The following is a 20,912-nucleotide window of genomic DNA, read 5'->3' as shown; positions in this document are numbered from 1 at the left end:
ATGCCATTGCTGAGCTTGTTGTCTACTAGGACCCCCAGGTCCTTTTCCATCTTAGATTCTACCAGAGGTTCTCCCCCTAGCGAGTACCTTGCGTTCGTATTTCTGGCACCCAAGTGCATTACCTTACATTTTTCAACATTAAACCTCATTTGCCATATAGTTGCCCAACCCATTTTATACTTGCAATTGGGTTGTAATTTCAGCACTTTACTTGATTACACAGAGGTGAATTTGAGTAGGTGAAAAATTCATTTTTTTTTAATGGGGGAGAGTAATAAAACATTTTTTTTATGGAGCTCTACTTTAATTCTCTAATAGTAAAGAGTTGTATTCGCCATGGTAGTCCCTACCATAGATTGATGTCCAATGCCTATTTTCGGGGGAAAAAACACCAAAAATAATTTTTTTGCCTAAAAACAGGAAGTTTACAGTGTTATTTACAGTGTCTATGAATGCAGTTGATTGAAATAATTTATTTAATACATTTTGCCCTATTTGCTTTATTGCTTTAAGTTCTTTATTTCTCTCTCTAGTAGCTATTACTAGCCAATAAATGTATCATGTTTGCATGTTTCTGTGCAGTTTTCACAGTTTTATTTCCATGAGTTTATTCAAGACTTAAAGAGTGAGTGCACGTTTGGCATATTACCCTCCTATCCTGTATCAAGGAGCACTTTCTCTAGACTAAAACCTTCTACCAGAACATAAGTCTCAAGTGCTTGGATACACCTTGCACACCTGGCAAACCCCCTCTGTAAATGTATGTCCGTTCCCTATGTTAAATACATGGAGATAGGAAAGCTTCAGAATTCATAACAGGGCCACCAGTTTTCTACACACTTTTAAGTAGCAGTGAACACATTTAAGCAGCCCCATGTGTGTGTTTGCCATTCGATACACCCAGGAATTCCCTGCCATAATGCATTGGCATACTCTTCTATAGGCAATGGTACATCCATCCAGCCTTCCATCATTCACTAAGACAGATGACCACAGATTAGTGGAGGCCTTTACATATTTAACGTTCACATTATCATTCAACAAATAATTTTTACTTCAGACATTTATTATGGCATAATCCCATCATTTTTTAATTGTGCTACTACAGGAGGGTCTTCAGCTACTTAGAATCTGCTGTACCTTTGAGGAAGACGGGACTACCTCCAAGACAAGCCTGAACTACATAGATTTCTATATACACTATATTACCAAAAGTATTGGGATTCCTGCCTTTACACACACATGAAAGACACCCCAGTCTTAGTCTGTAGGGTTCAATATTGAGTTGGCCCACCCTTTGCAGTTATAACAGTTTCAACTCTCTTGGGAAGACTGTCCACAAGGTGTAGGAGTGTGTCTATTGGAATGTTTGACCATTCTTCCAGAAGCGCATTTGTGAGGTTAGGCACTGATGTTGGCCAAGAAGGCCTTGCTTGAAGTCTGCGCTCTAATTCATCCCAAAGGTGTTGTATCGGGTTGAGGTTAGGACTCTGTGCAGACTGGTCAGGTTCCTCCTCCCCAAACTTGCTCATCCATGTCTTTATGGACCTTGCTTATGAACTGGTGTGCATCCCCAAACTGTTACCACAAAGTTTTGAGCATGAAATTGTCCAAAATGTCTTGGTATGCGGATGCCTTAAGAGATCCCTTTACTGGAACTAAGGGGCCAAGCCCAACCCCTGAAAAACAATCCCACACCATAATCTCCCCTCCACCAAATGATTTGGACCAGTGCACACAGCAAGGTCTATAAAGACATGAATAGGCAAGTTTGGGGTGGAGAAACATGACTGGCCTGCACCTCAACCTGATAAAACACCTTTGGGATGAATTAGAGAGCAGACTGTGAGCAAGGCTTTCTCTCCAACATCAGTGCCTCACCTCACAAATGAGTTTCCAGAAGAATGCTCAAGCATTCCCATAGATGCACTCCTAAACCTTGTGGACAATACTTTTGGTAATATAATGTATATCTATGTCCCAAGTTGAAAGCTCAAGGTTTTTAACCACTTCCCGCAAACCGACATAGCTCTATGTTGGCTCGGAGAAGTGGTTGTTCTGGAGTGATGCCTGCAGCTAGAGGCATCATTCCAGTACCATTTTTTAGAGCTGGCAGTTGGCTTTCAGGTGGTAATGGACGATGCAGCTTGGGAGCCGATTGGCTGTTACCCTAGCGAGCGGGGTAACTTTTCTTTTCGTGCACGAAAGAAAATGCATATGGAATTCGCGCCCGCAAATGAAAGCGCTGTTTAAACCACACATGTGAGGTATTGCCACGATCGCCAGAGTGAGAGCAATAATTCTTAAAAAAGAGCTACTTTGTAACTCTAAACTGGTAACCGTTAAAAATTTTAAAGCGTCACCTATGGAGATTTTTATTGACCATAGTTTGTCGCCATTCCGCGGATGTGTGCAATTTTAAACCATAACATGTTAGGTATCTATTTACTTGGCATGATATCATCTTTCACAATATACACAAAAATGGGCTAACTTTACTGTTTAGTTTTTTTTTTAAATGCAGTGAAATATATTTTTTCCAAAAAAATGGCGTTTGAAAGACCACTGCGCAAATACTGCGTGACAAAAAACATTGCAACGACCGCCATTTTATTCTCCAGAGTCTTTGCTGAAAAATTATATAATGTTTGGGGGTTCTAAGTAATTTTCTAGCTAAAAATACATATTTTAACCTGTAAACAACGTGTGTCAGGAATGGGCTCGGTCCAGAAGTGGTTAAAGGCATTTTGCAGAGTCGCCTTGACATGGCAGTGTAGCTTAACATGTATTCGAAAATGTATGTGGCAAAGTGTACATTTTGAAATAGTTAAATTAGGCTTTTTTTGCTAACCAGAGATGATGGAAATAGAGATTCCATTTCCCTAAATATTTAGAGAAAAGCAGGGGATTTTGGTAAACTACCCCATGTTTTTAATATGCATTGGAATCAAAGGGTACGGTGAAATTATGATGCTTTTTGACAGTTTTTGAAGGTGCAATTGGCCTTAAATGGATCGAGAGAAATTTAGAAGAACACAATATAAAGCTCACTAAATTAAATAAACCAAACTGCCCTAAATACAGCCCTTCTCCTCAAAAAAAAAAAAAAAAAAAAAGTATCATGAGATTGGTTTTGCCTTTGTAGCAGTGAAACTGAAACCTATAATTTTGATGCAACATTCATTTTTTGAAATCAGTTCACTTATCCCTAGTGTTGACTAGCTGGGGAATGTGCCAGAGAATTGTTTTTAATGTTTTGAGTATTGCCCATCTTATGTGGACTTTTCTTTTTGCTAGACATAAATTGATCTGAGTGGCTGTTATTTTTTTTTTAAAAAAACCTTGTGCAGCCTCAGTAAAAGCTTTAATATTCAACAAATCATGACCAACAAATCACCTCTTAGATTCTCAAAAATTAATGTGCAGATGCAAATAAAAATCATTTAATAGTACAGAGGATTTCAAGCAAAGACACAAAGCACAGTTCAAAACTAAGTTTAGAGATTAGTAATCGGATCTACAGAACTTATAAAAGTCTTGACATTTTCTTAGATTTCTCCTTTAAATTTGGAAAAAAATGTGTGAACAGAGCACTTTTAGAGAGCTTGCTTTTTTTCTCTTTCTGAAAATTTCTTTTGGTGTCGGCAAGATTTTAAGACCCCTTTGCATTTTTTTTTTATTAGGCCTTAACTTTAAGTGCTTAACATTATCAGATTGATTTTTGTAAAAACACACGCTGAAAAGCTTAACGAGGGACAATATAAATGACACTATTTTATTGTCAAGAAAGTGGCAAATATGCCGATGTAATCTGGTTCCAATCCACATTACACCAAAGAGATATTTTAAAGCTGAAATGTTGATCTTTGTAATCAATTTTATATAAGATTAACCAGAGACATCACAGAGCCAAAGTGGGCAGGAAATGTAAATCATTCTAAGTGCTGCAATTCAGAAAGAATTTCCCCTTTCATAACTTACAAAGCAGAAAAAAATTGTCACTGCTGGTGAATGAACTTAAAGGCTCCAGCATGCTGGAGAATCTTCTTTTTATTTTTTTTTTTTTTCAATCGCGCACTGTGTGCAAAAACAAAGCACCAATGTGAACCAAAAAAGTGCACTAGGGTGTGTCATGGCCCCCTCCTGAAGAGAAAGGACCCCTCTCTGGCCCCTTGGAGCTCAAGACTCCTGATAGGAGCAAGGCGCACCCGGATCTACCTAGCCGAAAGGCCTGGCAGACCCAGCTCCTCATGATCAGCCAAAGCCAAACAGCAAGTAATGGTTGGGGGAGATCCTCTAAAGAGAGAGCCCCCGAGGCATGTAAGTAGGGAGCCCAATGACCATACATCCTCTCCTAGACTTCAGAGTAGACCCACACCATTCATCCATAAATGAAAGAAAAAACAAACATATAAAGTACAGTGACAAAAACATGGAGAGTAAATAAATAAACATGGTGCCAATGTGAATACTATAGCTAGGCCTTGCCATCTAGTAACAAAAATTGCCCTGATCTCGAACAAAAGGCCTAGCCCAAGAGGGGAGGTACAGAAAAAATAGTTGTTGTCATTGCCTAGTGCTCAGCCTCACATCGGGGTCCCAAAACCCATAACGATACTCAGAGCACGACTGGGTCATCAATCCCAGGTGGTGCTTGACATTGCAAGCTCTCTGCCTTCCCAACCCTCAGCCCGACAACGTAGCACTGCTTAAATCAGACGGCACTGGACCCTTTCGATCTCTCCACATCAGGGAAATACTCCTGACCCCCACCTCACCCTGTGGGTGCCTAATTTAGTTTTTTTTTCACGGAGAAGATCCATACCAGTAGGGATACTATACAGCCAACCAGCCAAAAGGCCAGAATGATGGCAAAGCACCCCTGCTGGACACTGATACTACACTTGATCTTAGTCAAAAAGTCAAGAAGCATACTGAAAAATCCTTGCAGCCCACAGAAAAGTGATTCAATTTAGACAGGTAAAAATGTTCATGTAACTACTACCAGAAGAAGGATAGAGAAACAGCTAAAATGCGGGGTGTCAAAATAATTTGCATTAGACTCCACTCACACCTATGCATGTGTGTTTTGACCATTTCTGCTGCAATTTTATCATGATTTTGCCAATATTTGTGATTTGTGTTTTGCATTTTTTTACATCTTTGTTTTTTTTCTGGTAAATTTGTTGTTTGGCAGTTTTAGAAATGCAAACTGCGTCAAAATCCTGGTTAAAAACACTGTAAAAATGCACTACATGCTTTTTTTCAGCTTCTCCATTTAAGTCTATAGTCCAAAAAAGCAAAAAAAGGAGGAAATATTTTCCAAACAGACCCCCCAGGCTGTGATCTCCTCCTATAGAACAAGACGCCTTTGCTTCAGATCTCAGAGTATTTATGCTCCTTCCCAGCCACCATCTGGGCACCTCTCCCCAGGGATTGGCCAACTGCATAAAAATTCAGCTGCATGATTTGACTCGGGAAATGTGTTGGGCAGATTTAAAAAAGCAAACGACGTCAAAATTGTGGGTTAAAAATGCACTACATGCTTTTCTGCAGTTTTTTCATTTAAGTCTAATAAACCAAAAAAGCAAAAAAAAAAAAAGCAGCATTTTGCATTTAAAAAGTCCATGACCCTTTCCAAAAACACAGAGGCACAAAAATGCATTGATGTGAACGTGTTCCATAGGAACCCATGTTAAAAATAATGTCCTGCGTTTCTACAAAAAGCAAAAAGCATTAAAAATTGCATTAGGGTGAATCAGGATTCAAAGCCTGTTCAGTTCATTGGGGTCAGTTACCACATGTGCATTATTTTTATTCGGCTGCCAACACACAGCAGCAGACCAAAAAGCCCTCTTTTTTCAGTCATACATGGCATGTATTTTGTAATAAAATGCAGTCTGGAAATATTTTTCACTACTATTTTTGTGTATTGGGGTGCCATTGGAAATGGTGCAACGTTAAAATAAATTGCACAGTATACATGTTGCTGAGCATTGCAATTAAAAAAAGTTTATGGTGTGAAGGGTCCATTCAGCCCAGCATATAGCAATACTGTGCTTGTTACAGCACGTTACATGTGTTGATGTTCTGTGGTGCCATTTATTATCAATGCTACCCAAATGCACCTCCAAAATGCATGCATGCTGCAATAAAAAAAAAATACTGCAAGCAAAAAAGAAGAAAAATGTATTATGCATTGTGGTGCATTGCAGCCAATAGTTTTTAGTGGGCTGCCCAACGCAGTTTGCTGCAGTGCATGAAAACCCAAGCGTTGCAGTGCACTGCATTGTAGGGCAAAAGGACGTATTGGTGCCTGAGGGCGAGTTCTCAGCAGACTGTTGTGGCAAATGTTACATGTGTTGGTGTGCTGAAGTTTCATTTATTGTGAATGTCACCCCAAAATACGGAACAATGCACTGCTAGAAAATGTAAGCTTTTATTCCAAGCATTGAGGTAGCCTATTCATTTAAATGGATGCCTGATACACTGCACTGCAGACTCAATGCTATAAAATGTGTACACAGCAGTGCACTGCATTGTAGGATGACTGCATCCTGAATGGGCACTTCCATCCTTGCAAGCCCTTCAGGCATCCTTAGTGCTACTTTTTTCTTAAAGCCTCTTTGCAGCCACTTTGTCTTGACTGCAGTTTGGATTGAAAGTGATTGTAAATTCTCATTTTTTTTTTCTATTAAAATAACAAACATGTTATACTTACCTCCTCTGTGCAGTGATTTTGCTCAGAGCAGCCCGGATCCTCCTCTTCTCGGGTCCCTCTTTGGTGCTCCTGGCCCCTCCCTCATGTTGAGTGACCCCACAGCAAGCAGCTTAATATGGGGGCACCCAAGCCGAGCTTCAGGTCTGTGTATCTATTCAGACACGAAGCTGCCGTTCAGCCCCGCCCTCTCTCTCCTGATTGGCTAACTACGTTTGATTGATAGCAGCGGGAGCCAATGGCGCCACTGATGTGTCTCAGCCAATCAGGGCAGCTGAGACACTCGTGGAGATCTCTGGATAGAGAGGGAGCTCAGGTAAGTATTCGGGGGCCAGAGGGGGGCTTCTGCACACATACGGCTTTTTATCTAAATGCATACAATGCATTGAGATAAAAAAAAAAACTTCTGTCTTTACAATCCCTTTAAAGTTGCCCTAACATGTTAAAGATTAGATGCAATTTTAGCACTTTGGCTTTGCATCTACTTTTAAATGTTTACCTAAAACAACCCCCCTCTACCTTACATGGAGGCACCACTCAAACAGCCCAATAGCCCTTGTAGAATCCTGTGAAAAATACTCTCTGACTCCTAATAAAACATTAGTGACCTAACATCTGTGAACACAAAGTCCATGCGTTTAAGAATACAAGCAGACCAAATGCATCTATTAAACCAGATGGAAATACATTATGTATAGGGATAAAAATTCAGGAACCCCTTTACAAAAGGCAGGTTCCTTTAGCAGTGATGAATTACCCACCTAAGGCATATCATTTCATTTCAATAAGGAAAATACAAAAAAGAGCAAGGAAAGACCATAACGATAAGAAATTTTAGAAATAACTGCATTGTTATAAAGAATTACGACTCGTGTTTGAACTATTAAATTGGTCTACATGGATTTATATTGCATGCATTTTAAAAATGGGTGCAAGGCTTATTTGAATATGCCATACATATATGTGACAAGTAATCTATTCCTTAGTGTGATGCAAGCCTACAACATTAAAGAACACCCAGCTTTTCTTCTTTCAGCAAAACACAATATTATTCAAAATAAATATTCTGACCCTTCTGGGGCAGGAGGTGTACACAGAGTGGTAATTCATTTTGCATTGTTTTCTATGGAGAAATTAGATGGTTTCCTGGGTCATGTTTGTTTCCTGGAGGTAGAAATGCAACAGAGTACTAAAAGCAACATAGTGTTTGCATAGCTACCAACTGTCCCTGATTTCGAAGGACTGTCCCTGATTTATAACAATGGGGTCAATTCACTTAGAGGTAAATAACGGCAAAAAATGTGGTAAAATAACGCATTCAGTAAATCAGTTGTGTAAGTTCAATTCACTAAGGACCTCTTTATGGCAGCCATGGCTGGATACTCCGGACTTAGCGCCACATCAGCTGATTCCGAACAGACTGTTAATGGGCAGAGGGTACTAATAAAAGTGACAATCTGTTAATGGCTGGGGGGCCTATTGTACCAGGCAACTTTTTATTTATATGTTTGTCTTTTTCTTCCATTTCTCTCCTTTTTACTTTCTTTCCTTTTCTATCTTTTCTCTACCCCTTCTTTCTCTTTCTCTCCTCTTCATTACTGTTATATAAAAGAATGTAAGTTTTGAGGTTAGAATTGTTTACGACATTATTTCATTATTCTGAATACCACAATGCTATTGGAACCATAATTGACTAGTAATATGCCCTTTATATGTCTTAACTGGCTGGAAATAGATCAGTAGAGTGTGTTCAACGCAGTATGGTCTTGTTAATTGTATTACTTCCCATATGGAAGAAAAATATATTTCCAATATATTTAGGGAAAAAAATAGAAATATATTGAATATGGCCAAAATTGTAGCATTTCAAATATATTTCCAATATATTTGGGGAAAAATAATTAAAAAATGTTTTTTTTAAATGTATTTCAAATATATGTTTCTTCCATGTGGGTTATGCTATTATTGTTGTATTTTGTACAATTTACCTTTCTTACAATAAACTTTATCTTTCTTGAGTAAGCTCCAGCAAACTTTCAGTAGAATAGCCCCCCCAGCTAACCTAGCTGGGACCTCAATGAACAGCAGACACAATGCAGGCTTGCCAAAGGGGGCAAACGCCCCTCCCCCCTCAAACTGTGATCTCCTCCTCTAGAACAAGAAAGACCCCTTTGCTTAACATCTCAGAGTATTTATGCTCCTTCCCAGCCACCATCCGGGCAGCTCTCCACAGAGATTGGCCAACTGCATAAAAATTCAGCGGCATTATTTGACTCTCTCAGCCCACTATCTTCCAGAACCTTTCCAGACAAACAGAGGGAAGCTGTCAACCTTGTAACCAGCGAAACAGTGAACAGGCCAAAAAAAATCACATGCACCATAACTGATTACAGCGAGCCAGTAACTAAATTTACCTAACCTAGCACCTATCTAGGAGGGTGCTACACAAGTAAAAGTCAAAACAGATGTGGTTGCATAAGAATGCGTGGAAACTGTGTAAATGTGTGCCAAACCATGGCAAAATCCAGACCAACATATAGAGGTAGCAAAAATAAAGCTTCAAGCAGTAATGTTATGGGAAAACAGAAGTGGAACTGGAGTTCAAGCTAGTGTTGATTGAAGTTGCAAGCATTCTATTGGGTTGTATATTGTGCAAACACCATGTAGAGTGTGCAGTACTTTACCACACCTATAGGGACATAAGTAGCAAAGGGTATAATGAAACCATAACTATGGGGTTTTTTTTTCCGGTGACATTCATTACAGTCTAACCAGTCTAACTGGGTTGTCAAAGAAATTAATTTCTACCCTTACCACTAATCAGAGTCTTAAAGGGTATATCATAGCTTAGGGGAATTTAGGTGTCTCAAACTATTTTTCACATATTCTCATCTGTATTGCAGTTTAGCTGTTGTAGCACTGCCCCCTTGAGGACTGCTGGATTGCACACCTTGGGATCCCCCTGGGTTACCAATAGCAACTGCAGCATACACAATTTAACTCTTTATTCTCTGGCTCAGTCAATGAACAGTCTAGGGGATGTAGTTGTTTTTGTGGTTTTATTTAAATTAGGGATGGATGAAGGGAGAAATGGGATACCCCAACTTAAACTATTCACAGTAGATGAGGACTCCTGTCTGAAGATGCAGCCAGGCTGCTGATTCATCTTGTCACTTATATGAATTTAGGATTACTTGTTAGGATGAATTATCTTTGGGATACACACCTAGTACTCCCTTTCACTCCACCTGCTGACACCCATCATCTGACTATCCTACACCAGGGCCCCCCCCCAGGTCAGGCCCCTATACATGATCCCCTGTACTCACAATACTCTTTTTCAAGGGTCTCCAGTGTCTCAACCACTCCAGTCAGCTCTCATGGACCTCTGGGTTCAGCTCCTTCCTTCCTGGTCCCCCAGGCCGACTGCCTGTGACCATGTGCCACTGCTACAGAGGAGGAGACAGCCCCCACCCTCCCTACAGGACTCTGCTCACCAGCCAAAGACCCCGCAGCACAGGTGCTCTTGGCTTTTTTACCACACCCCAGAATGCACCGAGCTATAACAGCTTCAACTCTTCTGGGAAGGCTGTCCACAAGGTTTTGGAGTGTGTCTATGGGGATGTTTGACCATTCTTCCAGAAGCACATTTGTGAGGTCAGGCACTGATGTTGGACAAGAAGGTCTGGCTCTCAGTCTCTGCTCAAATTCATCCCAAAGGTGTAATATTGGGTTGAGGTCAGGACTCTGTGTAGGCCAGTCAAGTTCTTCCACCCCAAACTCGCTTATCCATGTCTTTATGAACCTTGTTTTGTGCACTGTTCCAGATCATTGACTATTCTTCCAGAAGCGCATTTGTGAGGTCAGGCACTGATATTGGGCGGGAGAAGGCCTGACTCGTGGTCTCTGCTCTGCTCTAAGTAATCCCAAAGATGTTATCTTGGTGGGGTGAGGGACTTGACTGGCCTGCACCTCAACCCGATAGAACACCTTAGGGATGAATAAGAGTGGAAACTGCAAGCCAGGCCTTCTCATCCAACATCAGTGTCTGACCTCATAAATGTGCTTCTCGAAGAATGGTCAAAAATACCTATAGACACACTCCTAAAACCTTGTGAACAGCCTTCAAAGAAGAGTTGAAGCTGTTATAACTGCAAAGAGTATACATATATATACTGTATATACCCACAATTTAATGTGATTTATAGCTAATTAAATGTTCTTACATACAACTATAAAAAGCAATCTGAATCTTTCTAGATATCATCATCTGTCATACTGTGCACAGCAGGACTTACACTGGAAGAGAAAAGGACATGGATAGGGGCCAATCAGGTTCTACCGCATGCACATGTGCTGATAGAGAAAACACTGACAGTAGGAGAGAGCAGAATGAGTAAAGTTAATAACCCATTAGTGTGCTGATGTGCCTTCATTGTTTTTTACCTGCTCTGCCCGCAGTATAAACACATCATCAATAGGACAAAGCAGGTCAAACGCGTAACTCAGAACTGTCATTCACACTACATGATTGCACTAAATAGGAATCCTCTGACCTGCATTTATTGTGCATTAATCCTTTGACAAGAAATAAAGTCTAAATAAGTGTATTTTACCTGTTTGCCTAGAGATCAACAATTTAAATAAAAAATATTTTAATTTGCATTTCAATCTATAAAAATGAACATACTCTCTGATATTTATGGAAAGGTAAAGTAAAGGTATCATCCAAATCAACCAATCAGATTTCAGCTTGCATTTTTACAGCAGTTTAAAAATTAAAGCAAAGCACCTCCACATTTCCTTTTTACCAGCTCATACGCTTCTAAGCTTAACATGCACAAAATATTTTGTGTATTTTGTGTTTTATCACAAAGCTATGTTTTTAAATACACTATGGCTTTATGGTATAAAGCTCTTTACACCAGCAAAATTAAAAAAAAATAAAATAAAAAAATACAAACTTCCATAATTTAAAAGTGTTTAAACTGGTTATGGCTTTAGCTTCCTACAAAGATATTCAGACAGGTATGCCCGCAATCCTTGGCTCACTTTATCATAATATTCCCATACATCAACATTTCAAAATGTATTATATGCACAGTGTATTTCAGGCACTTGATAAATTTTGTCCTTATGTAGCTGTAGCACCCCTCAAATATTCTGAAAGTAATAAATTGCTATAATCAAATCTAATTTTTGAAAAATACCTGTGGGAGCCACAAACAAAAAAGAATGTCTTGTATAAGAACATGATAAATAACGCGGGAGCCCGTAGTTTATTATAATCAGCTTGGCATTGAATTACAAAATTAAAATTATATAGCCCTTGATAAGTAACCCGACCAATGTTCGTGATCAGTGGAATTATGTTGACTTATTTTGCATTTCATAGGAACAGTTCAAAGAAATATAATAGGGAATAGAAAGATTTATCACAAAAGCGCCCTGTAGCAAAGAATATGTAGGGGGGGGGGGGAGGGAAAAATCTATTTATTTTGGTTTAATAAGGAAACGGGCAGAGAAATGATTTGCTTAGAACTTTTTCAGCTAAAACAGTTTTGAAAAGTACTAATTTACCTGAAGGGACGCATATACAGCGAGCAGATTAAACTATTTTGACAACATTAAGGGGAAGATGAGATCTGGTGCTAGGGTGAAAAATATGCAGGATTGTCGGGCTCAGTTTATATGGAGCCTGAGAGCATATATGAGAACACTGACTTTTTTAAAGTGCAAGCTCCGCAGTTCTCATCTACTTAATGGCCAAGATTAGGCATGTGGTCAGTGAGGTTGGGAAATCTAATCTGCATTCTTGTTTTGGGTCCGTGACTCATGAAGTAGTGGAGCCAAGGTTAACACAGCCCAAGAACTTAGAAGTTGCATCACCAAAAACAAATTGGCAATGGCAACCTCTCCCATATTTCTGCCCTATCAGGTTCCCTTTAAAGGGTAAATCTGGGTATTACCCAAATTCTACCCCCAACTCCCCACTTTTTCTAGAGCATGTCACAGCAGTATTCTTTTCTTCTACCATGTTGCTCTAGCAGGAAAGAGCTTTCAAAATACTTTTAGGTACAGCTGCTGGGGGGACTACTGTCTTAGGGATATCTCCAGAACTATATCTCCCAAAATGCGTTTCCCTACACACAGACTAGTCCAGCAGGCAGGGCTGACAATTAACTTGGGATTTTAGTTTAACAATGACACTGTTGTTGCGCAGGAAGGTAGCAGCTCATTATAATTCTGACATAAAAAGTATTTTTCTGTACTTGCACATTTTTTAACCATGTGGAAATGTGCATGTATTGCAGAATTGTACTGGATATGTTTTTTTTTTTTTTTTTAAATTTTCAGAACCTAGACCCATTGGCCGTTACGCGTGAAGTGGGCGGTGACGTAATCATGCTGGATGGAGCTAGATGGAGCTGTACAAGAACCTAGACCCATTGGCCGTTACGCGTGAAGTGGGCGGTGACGTAATCATGCTGAACGGAGCTAGATGGAGCTGTACAAGAACCTAGACCCATTGGCCGTTGAGCGTGAAGTGGGCGGTGATGTAATCATGCTGAACAGAGCTAGATGGAGCTTTACAAGAACCTAGACCCATTGGCCGTTACGTGTGAAGTGGGCGGTGACGTAATCATGCTGGACGGAGCTAGATGGAGCTGTACAAGAACCTAGACCCATTGGCCGTTACGCGTGAAGTGGGCGGTGATGTAATCATGCTGGATGGAGCTAGATGGAGCTGTACAAGAACCTAGACCCATTGGCCGTTACGCGTGAAGTGGGCGGTGACGTAATCATGCTGGACGGAGCTAGATGGAGCTGTACAAGAACCTAGACCCATTGGCCGTTGAGCGTGAAGTGGGCGGTGATGTAATCATGCTGAACAGAGCTAGATGGAGCTGTACAAGAACCTAGACCCATTGGCCGTTACGCGTGAAGTGGGCGGTTACGTAATCATGCTGGACGGAGCTAGATGGAGCTGTACAAGAACCTAGACCCATTGGCCGTTACGTGTGAAGTGGGCGGTGACGTAATCATGCTGGACGGAGCTAGATGGAGCTGTACAAGAACCTAGACCCATTGGCCGTTACGCGTGAAGTGGGCGGTGACGTAATCATGCTGGACGGAGCTAGATGGAGCTGTACAAGAACCTAGACCCATTGGCCGTTACGCGTGAAGTGGGCGGTGACGTAATCATGCTGGACGGAGCTAGATGGAGCTGTACAAGCTGAGGATAGTGCTGAAATATGCCTGTATCTGACTTATGAATTGTGAGTGGCATTTTTACTCTTAATAAATGTATTGTATGGGTGATCTGCACTACATTTTTTTCCTCTTGCCTCTTACATATTTGACACTACTCTGAGAGATGTGGACTGGATTTGATCTGTCAGTGGAAGCAGTGCCACTTTTACACCACAAAGGTGCATACTGACCTCCTATAGGTAGTGGGCTCCACGCAAGCAGGTGAGAAGACATCCTTAGGTGGGGTGAAGGGCACCGTGGTGAACAAAGTTTGATACACTCAGGATTGTTTTTGGTGTATGGGATTACACGATTGACAGATTTTATACATATTTTTATGGACTGGCACTAAAAGATGGACTATATCTATATATATATTTGTGTATATCATAGTTAATAAAATACATTAATATTATTTTGATCACTGATGAACTTTATATATATTAATTAATCTATGTACCTTACCTAGCTCTACACCCTTGAAGGTAGTATAAATTAATTAAATTTGCACAGGTGGTTGGATGCAGACTAGTGTTTAGCCGCCTCCTATATCATTTAGTTTTGTAGCACGGTGTATAGGGATAGTGCAGAAGGTTTATTTACTGCATATATACAATCATTTATACATGTTTTGAATTTAAGCGACAATGCAGTCTACAGGCTGTTTTTTATTGTTTATTTTGGCATCCATTGGCTGCTGGCTAAATCTCTGTTGCTGCATGTATCCACAATGGTGTGTGTATTCCATGTTTAAGCACTGTCTTGTCTCTTAGCCCACTGCCCAACAACTGTTAATGGAGCATAAGAGGGAGGTTACACAAAACAAAACCACACAACCAAACCCAAAATGCATTGGATTTATTTGATGGTTTTAACCAATAAATGTTTAAAAAAAACTTGTAAGTGATATACCTGTAGGCAGGTGCAACCTGTACTCCCCACTGTTGGTTTCGGCTCAACCGAAGCAGCAGTGCAGAAGGGGAAGGACGTCATTAGGAACTTGGTTCCTATATGATTTCCTGTGGTCACCAAGGGAACAGCTATTCAATTGGACACTGATGCTCCTTGTAACTTTGAGAGCATATATGAGAACACTTGGGTTTCAAAAAAACTTTTATGAAATACCTGTAGGCAGGTGTAGTTTGCACTCCGCACTGTAGGTTGCACTTGACTGAAGCAGCAGTGCAGAAGGGGAAGGAAGTCATGATTTCCTGTGGTCACCAAGGGAACAGCTATCTCATTGGATGCTGGTGCCCCTTGTGACATCGTGGCCATCTTGGGGCAGGGCAGTTTCTATTTAAGACACTGAGTTTGGCAAGCAGTTTGCAAGAGGTTAGTGTAGGGACAGTTTCCCCATCTGTCAGGGAGTGTTCAGAGGTAGGGAAAGGTTTGGGTGAAGTAGGAATGGTACAGGGACTATGCTCTTTCTCGGTTTTAGGGAGCCTACCATTTAGGTGTGGACTGGGCAGGCCACATTCCCATTCCTCATTGCTGAAGCTGTCAGCATAATTTCAAGAAAACGTCTTGCTGCTTAAGTTCGTAAGTGCCTACCCGCCAGGCCTTATTGTGCCATGTTGGAATTTTCTGAATACAGTACAGTACATGGTTCCTATTCATCTTGGCCTCTTTTTGTTCTTTGCTCATCGACAACTGTACTGCACTCTGCTCACATACCTTTTAGTATAGTTTAAGTATATACCTACTCCTTGTGCCGCGATCAGAGAGATGTCAAGCTAGGACCAGAACATGGTACACACACACTATACTTCCATGATGGCTGAGTTTCTTTGAAGTTATAGTATATTTTTTATCATATCAGAATCAAGTCTAACCTCTTTTGGTCCTGTGCATGTAATGCAGCTGTATTTGTTTTTGTTTTTTTTTTATATAATCACAGTATTAATTCTTTACCTTTTGCTGCCTTTACCTTTTTGTTCAAAAGCTATTGTCTGTAGAGCAGTAATACCGATGCTGATTTGGGGAGGAATTTATGAAAACATGCCACGCCCATTTAGCAACACCTACTACATGGTTTGTCAATGTAATGATGCTATGGAGGAGAGATGGAGATGTGCCAGTGGCTTGCACTACTATACTAATACCCAGTTGCTTCTGCACACATCGGCCATAGACACTCCCCTGATGCCCTGTATGGGCTGTCAACAGGAGAAAATGCACTTCATTTCAAATACAAATTTTTGGAAATCAGGATTTAAAATAATAAATACTTTTTAAAACATAACTGGGCATCAGAAACATAAATATAATTGTATTCACCTGACATTAGCTTTAACAGTTTGCTAATAGACTTGACTTTTTGGTTGAAGTCCCTTAAAATATGGATAGTAAGCCTAAAGTGTATACTTCTGAAATGAAAAATGAACAAGTCATATCCTTCAATACAGTGTGTAAATATCTCTATCCAGAGCTCCTAATGTGCTTTCTGCCTGATGTCCCTTGCATCTGCTATCTCCATGACTCACTTCTGACAGGTTATGTAGACACCACATAATCCGGGGGGGGGGGAAGTGTGGGGGCTCCAGCACACAGCAGGTGGTTGATGTGACATCAGATCCCCACCCCCTGCCACCGGAAGCTCAGAAATGCTTTGTAAACTGTACACTTTAAACAGATCTGGATAAGAAATAGCTGCAGAAAAGCAGGTACAACTTATGTAGGAGGGTTTGGTTCACCTCTGTATATCACCTGATACTAGTGACTTCAGTGGTAATGTGTAAAGGGTTTGCAACCACTTTAGTGTGGTATTAGTAACCCACTGATGAGAGTGGCACAATAGCACAGCTATCACAGAATGTCCAGTTTGCTTGGACTGTTTCTCAGTTTCAATTACCGGAGATTTTCTTCAACTGGAGGTGTGGTTGAAATTCAGGTAGTATTCTGTAGCTGGTGGCACAATTCCCTGTTGAATGAGAGTAGTATACATAATATGTAGGTCCTGCCCTGCCCCTTTATGTCCGGAATCTCTCTCAGCTCTATCAATCCTATCCCTAGCCAGCAGGCCTCTGTCGCTTTCCTCACACATTTTCCAGGAGTACCCAAATGACATGGGGTGCCCCCTTTTATGAGGTATCCCCATCATTATGGCCACTAAAAATCAAACAGGATTTCAGCATTCAATCAGACAACTGTCTTTCCCAAGATGGCTGCTGGAGCCCACAAAGGACAGTTCCCCTAACTGAACCCCTCTCCACCTGTAGAACCGGTGCAATGTCACCTACAGGCTGGAGGAATTTACAACCTGCACCTGCCTACAAGCTGGTAATACTTTTTGAGATATGGAGATTTCAGTCGAGTGCTAAAGAAGTTAGAATCACTATGAATTTCTGACAAGATCAACATGTATTTTTTGTATGGGAAGAAGATGTCATTAATCTGCAAAAGAAAACTAATGCAGTCACCCCCTTCAAGCATTGGTGAACTACAATATATATACTAGAGGTATGTTACTCAGAAAGTAATGCTGATTGGTTGATATGAGTTATTGCACTTTCATCTGGTAAATAGACTTACCAATTATGTTTGGTTTGCATCTGCACTGTCCTGTAGTGTGGTGACAGGTATTACTTCCATTGAACGTTCCGGCTGTGTTGCAGCGGCAGGGTTGACAGCCATCTGGATTAGACTCCTGTAGGTTATAGAAGCCATCTTTGCACTGGTCACATTGTCTACCCCAGACATTGACTTTGCAGCTACACTGGCCTCCAACCTGAACAACACCAAACAGATAAAAAAATGAATACATGTCAGACCTTTCATGTTGTCACTTCCTTTAAAATCCAAAAAATAAACTGGCATATTCCTGACTGAGTGTAGAGGAAAATGCTTTGAAATACTTTCCTGTGTTTGTGCAACTGCCGACTAGTCTCTGACATCAACTCTCTCTGTTTATTGGCGAACCATCATTTTGTTCCAATGTTCTTTTTGGGTAGCTGAAGGCTGCTTGCTGTCACATTTCCATGCAGAGTAAATTATTGCATTCCCACTCAGCTTTTAGATGCATGCACTTTGGCATCAATATTTGTAAGAGTAAATTCTGGGGTTCCTGGAGCCTACTTTTTGTATAAAAACAAGCAGGAATTTTTAATCTATGATAATTTTAGAATATTTTCTCTACAGTGAAATAATTGATTTCAAATCATTTGTCAATGTTTTTAAAATCCCTTTGCAGACTCAAAGACATCCACAACAATCTACCTGTGGGCCTTAGAGAGCTTTATTCATCTGATGAGGACACCACACTTACTATTAGGCAAAGAGAACACCAGACCCTCAATACGTGAGGTTTAAGTAAGACTGATTCAGCCTACCTACTCCCTGTAGGTAGATGCCAATCATCAGGTTCTGATGATTGGCATCTAATCTGGAACATCAGATTTAGATTTCATAGATTTGACGTGGTGGTAAATTTAGGGGTGTACTTTCTATTTAAATATGACAAATCTGCATTTTCATTTATTATTAGAATTATGAGAATGAATACACCTTGTCAATTTTGTGCCATTTGTTTAAGTATATCACCTTTATCTGTAGACACTGTTTGAATGAAGATCTAAAGTTTGTCTATTTCAAGTAGAACTAAAGGCAAAACCTTCTTTTTAATTTCACTTAGAGTAATCCTATACACACACATACACAGAGGCCTGTGTGTATGTGTGTTCCTCCGCTGGCTGGTTTTCCTTGGCCTTCAGGTTTATTATATTATTTTCAAAGTTAGGTTGCTCTCTCTTGATTCCAAGAAAAGGTCCTGAAGAAGCGCTGTACGTGAAACGCATTGACCTGTTGTATTTTTCATACAAAGGAGTTATATATAACCATGAAGCGTATGTATCTGCGTATAAATAATCTACAACATACATATGGTCTAGTGTTAGTTAATGCCAGTGGGGATCATTTACTAAAACTGGAGAGTGCAAAAATTGGTGCAGCTGTGCATGGTAGCCAACCAGTGTTTAACATCAAATCGACCGACCGAACTCACTGACAGCTCCGAGTCCGGGCAAAGAGCAGCAAGACTACAACTACGGAGAGCGGCCGGAGACAAATCATCTCCGCCTGAGGAAACCACCGCCATCTACTGGCCAACTGTGAGTATTACAACTGGGAATTCACCTCACAGGGCTGAGGACAGAAATCACCTCATCATATATTGTGATATCCTACATACTATACACCCCAATATAATAACCTCATCATATACTATACACCCCAGTATCATCAGGATATCTGATGAGGTGATGATACTGGGGTGTATAGTATATGATGAGGTGATTATATTGGGGTGTATGTAGGATATCACAAGATGGCAGTGGTTTCCTCAGGCGGAGATGATTTGTCTCCGGCCACTCTCCGTAGTTGTAGTCTTGCTGCTCTTTGCCCGGACTCAGAGCTGTCAGTGAGTTTGGTCGGTCGGTGTGCGGATTGTGTGTGTGGCCGGTCATGGAGCTCCCCATCCTACACAGGTCAGTGTGACTTACTTCTGGGGCCCCTGACATGGTGCCCACCCCCAGTCCCAACGGCTGTCAGTGGGGCACATGCCCAGTAGCGCAATCCCACAGACACAGGGACGGACGCAGAGACACTTACATATTATTAATATAGAATAGATATCCTACATACACCCCAGTCGGGCGGCCGGCCAAAGCTCTTGAAGCGGCGGGTGTGCGCAGGCACGCAGCGGGTATGCGCTCGCATGCGAGAGCCGCTCGGTAAGCTCTGCGCGTGTCTCTGTTGCTAGGGCAACAGGGACGCTATGTGCAGAGCTGGCTATGTCATGCGGCTGGCTCTCGCGTTGTTAGAAAAAAAAAAGAGATAAGCGAGAGCCGCTCAGTCAGCCATATGTTCTAGCGCCCGTTAATTTAACGGGCTTAATGTCTAGTATATGATAATTAGTTAGCTGGGAGTAAAGCTAAACTATAAGGTGGTAGATAAAGTTATATGAAGAGTCAACTCACTCTTAGGGGAATGATGCTTGTTACCACAGGATATTCATTTAATAAAAGTACACATGCACAAAATGACAATAAATGGTCTTGAGGTTCAAATCCTGTGTGGTATCCAGTCCCTCAATGTGTCATAAGCATCAGACTCCTCAATAACTGTACAGTAGTGCCTATAAATGAATATTATACATATATATCAGTTAAAGGTGGTGAGGTAAGAGGTTCACCCCTAGGGGGGTGGGGGGCATAACCTCCTTTAGGAAGTGCCCACAGTACAGATCGAGTGGTGTACCATAGAGGAGACTCGGCACCGTTCACCCGCCTTCCATATAAACCACCCAGTGTGGAGGCAGCAGCCATGTAGTGCAAAACCTCACTATGTACTTTAGGTAGAAAAAAAAAAATCAAAATCAGCACCATTGCTTCTGGGTCCTACTACAGGTGCAAACAACAAATAACATACACATGTGTGGTATGGCAGTAATTGTCAGGAGCAGGAAAATTATTTTGGGGTGTTCTTTGGCGGTAGATTGTGTTAATAGCAAGAAATATACTGCTAAATTTGAAAAAAAAATTTCTTACTATTTTGGACCAGTTTTCCCTTGATAAAAAATCAGGAGATATCTATTATCATTTACCACCAAACAAAAAATTCAGTTTGTCCAAAAAAAAAAAAAAATAAATAAAAAAGGTATAATCCACTTGGAAACATTAGGTAGTTTCAATGATATATACAGCTTTACTAACATATGTCAAAGTTGCAAAATTGTGTTTAGACGTTAGGATTATTTTAACCTCCATCATGAAGGGGTTAAAAATTAGTTGAATAGCGTTTTTAGTTTGTGATGCTTAGATAAAGAGTTTCTCTTTAACCCTCCAGCCTTTTATTAGCCTTCAGTGGTTCTTTATTTGTTCCTGAAAATCCCCTTTAAACTACAGTTTCTACACCAAATAAGTTCTTAAAATATTCTCTGGCTGGC

At 40.6% G+C, this 20,912-nt stretch overlaps 1 protein-coding gene across 1 annotated transcript in view; it reads right to left on the bottom strand.

Annotated features, from left to right (window-relative positions):
- The window catches only part of USH2A (usherin), a gene marked incomplete at its 5' end in the record, with an annotated part of 1,334,617 nt that overhangs the window by 1,122,934 nt on the left and 190,771 nt on the right, over positions 1–20,912 (bottom strand). The window contains one exon of the mRNA XM_082250984.1: positions 17,504–17,699. Within this exon, the coding sequence (XP_082107110.1) occupies positions 17,504–17,699 (196 nt within the window). The remainder of the gene's footprint in view (positions 1–17,503; positions 17,700–20,912) is intronic.

Source organism: Pelophylax lessonae (assembly GCF_965119305.1).
Source record: "Pelophylax lessonae genome assembly, chromosome: 3".
In the NCBI taxonomy this organism is placed as follows: Eukaryota; Metazoa; Chordata; class Amphibia; order Anura; family Ranidae; genus Pelophylax; species Pelophylax lessonae.
Note: the sequence above shows the minus strand (reverse complement) of the source record. Positions and strands in the feature narration are given on the sequence as shown.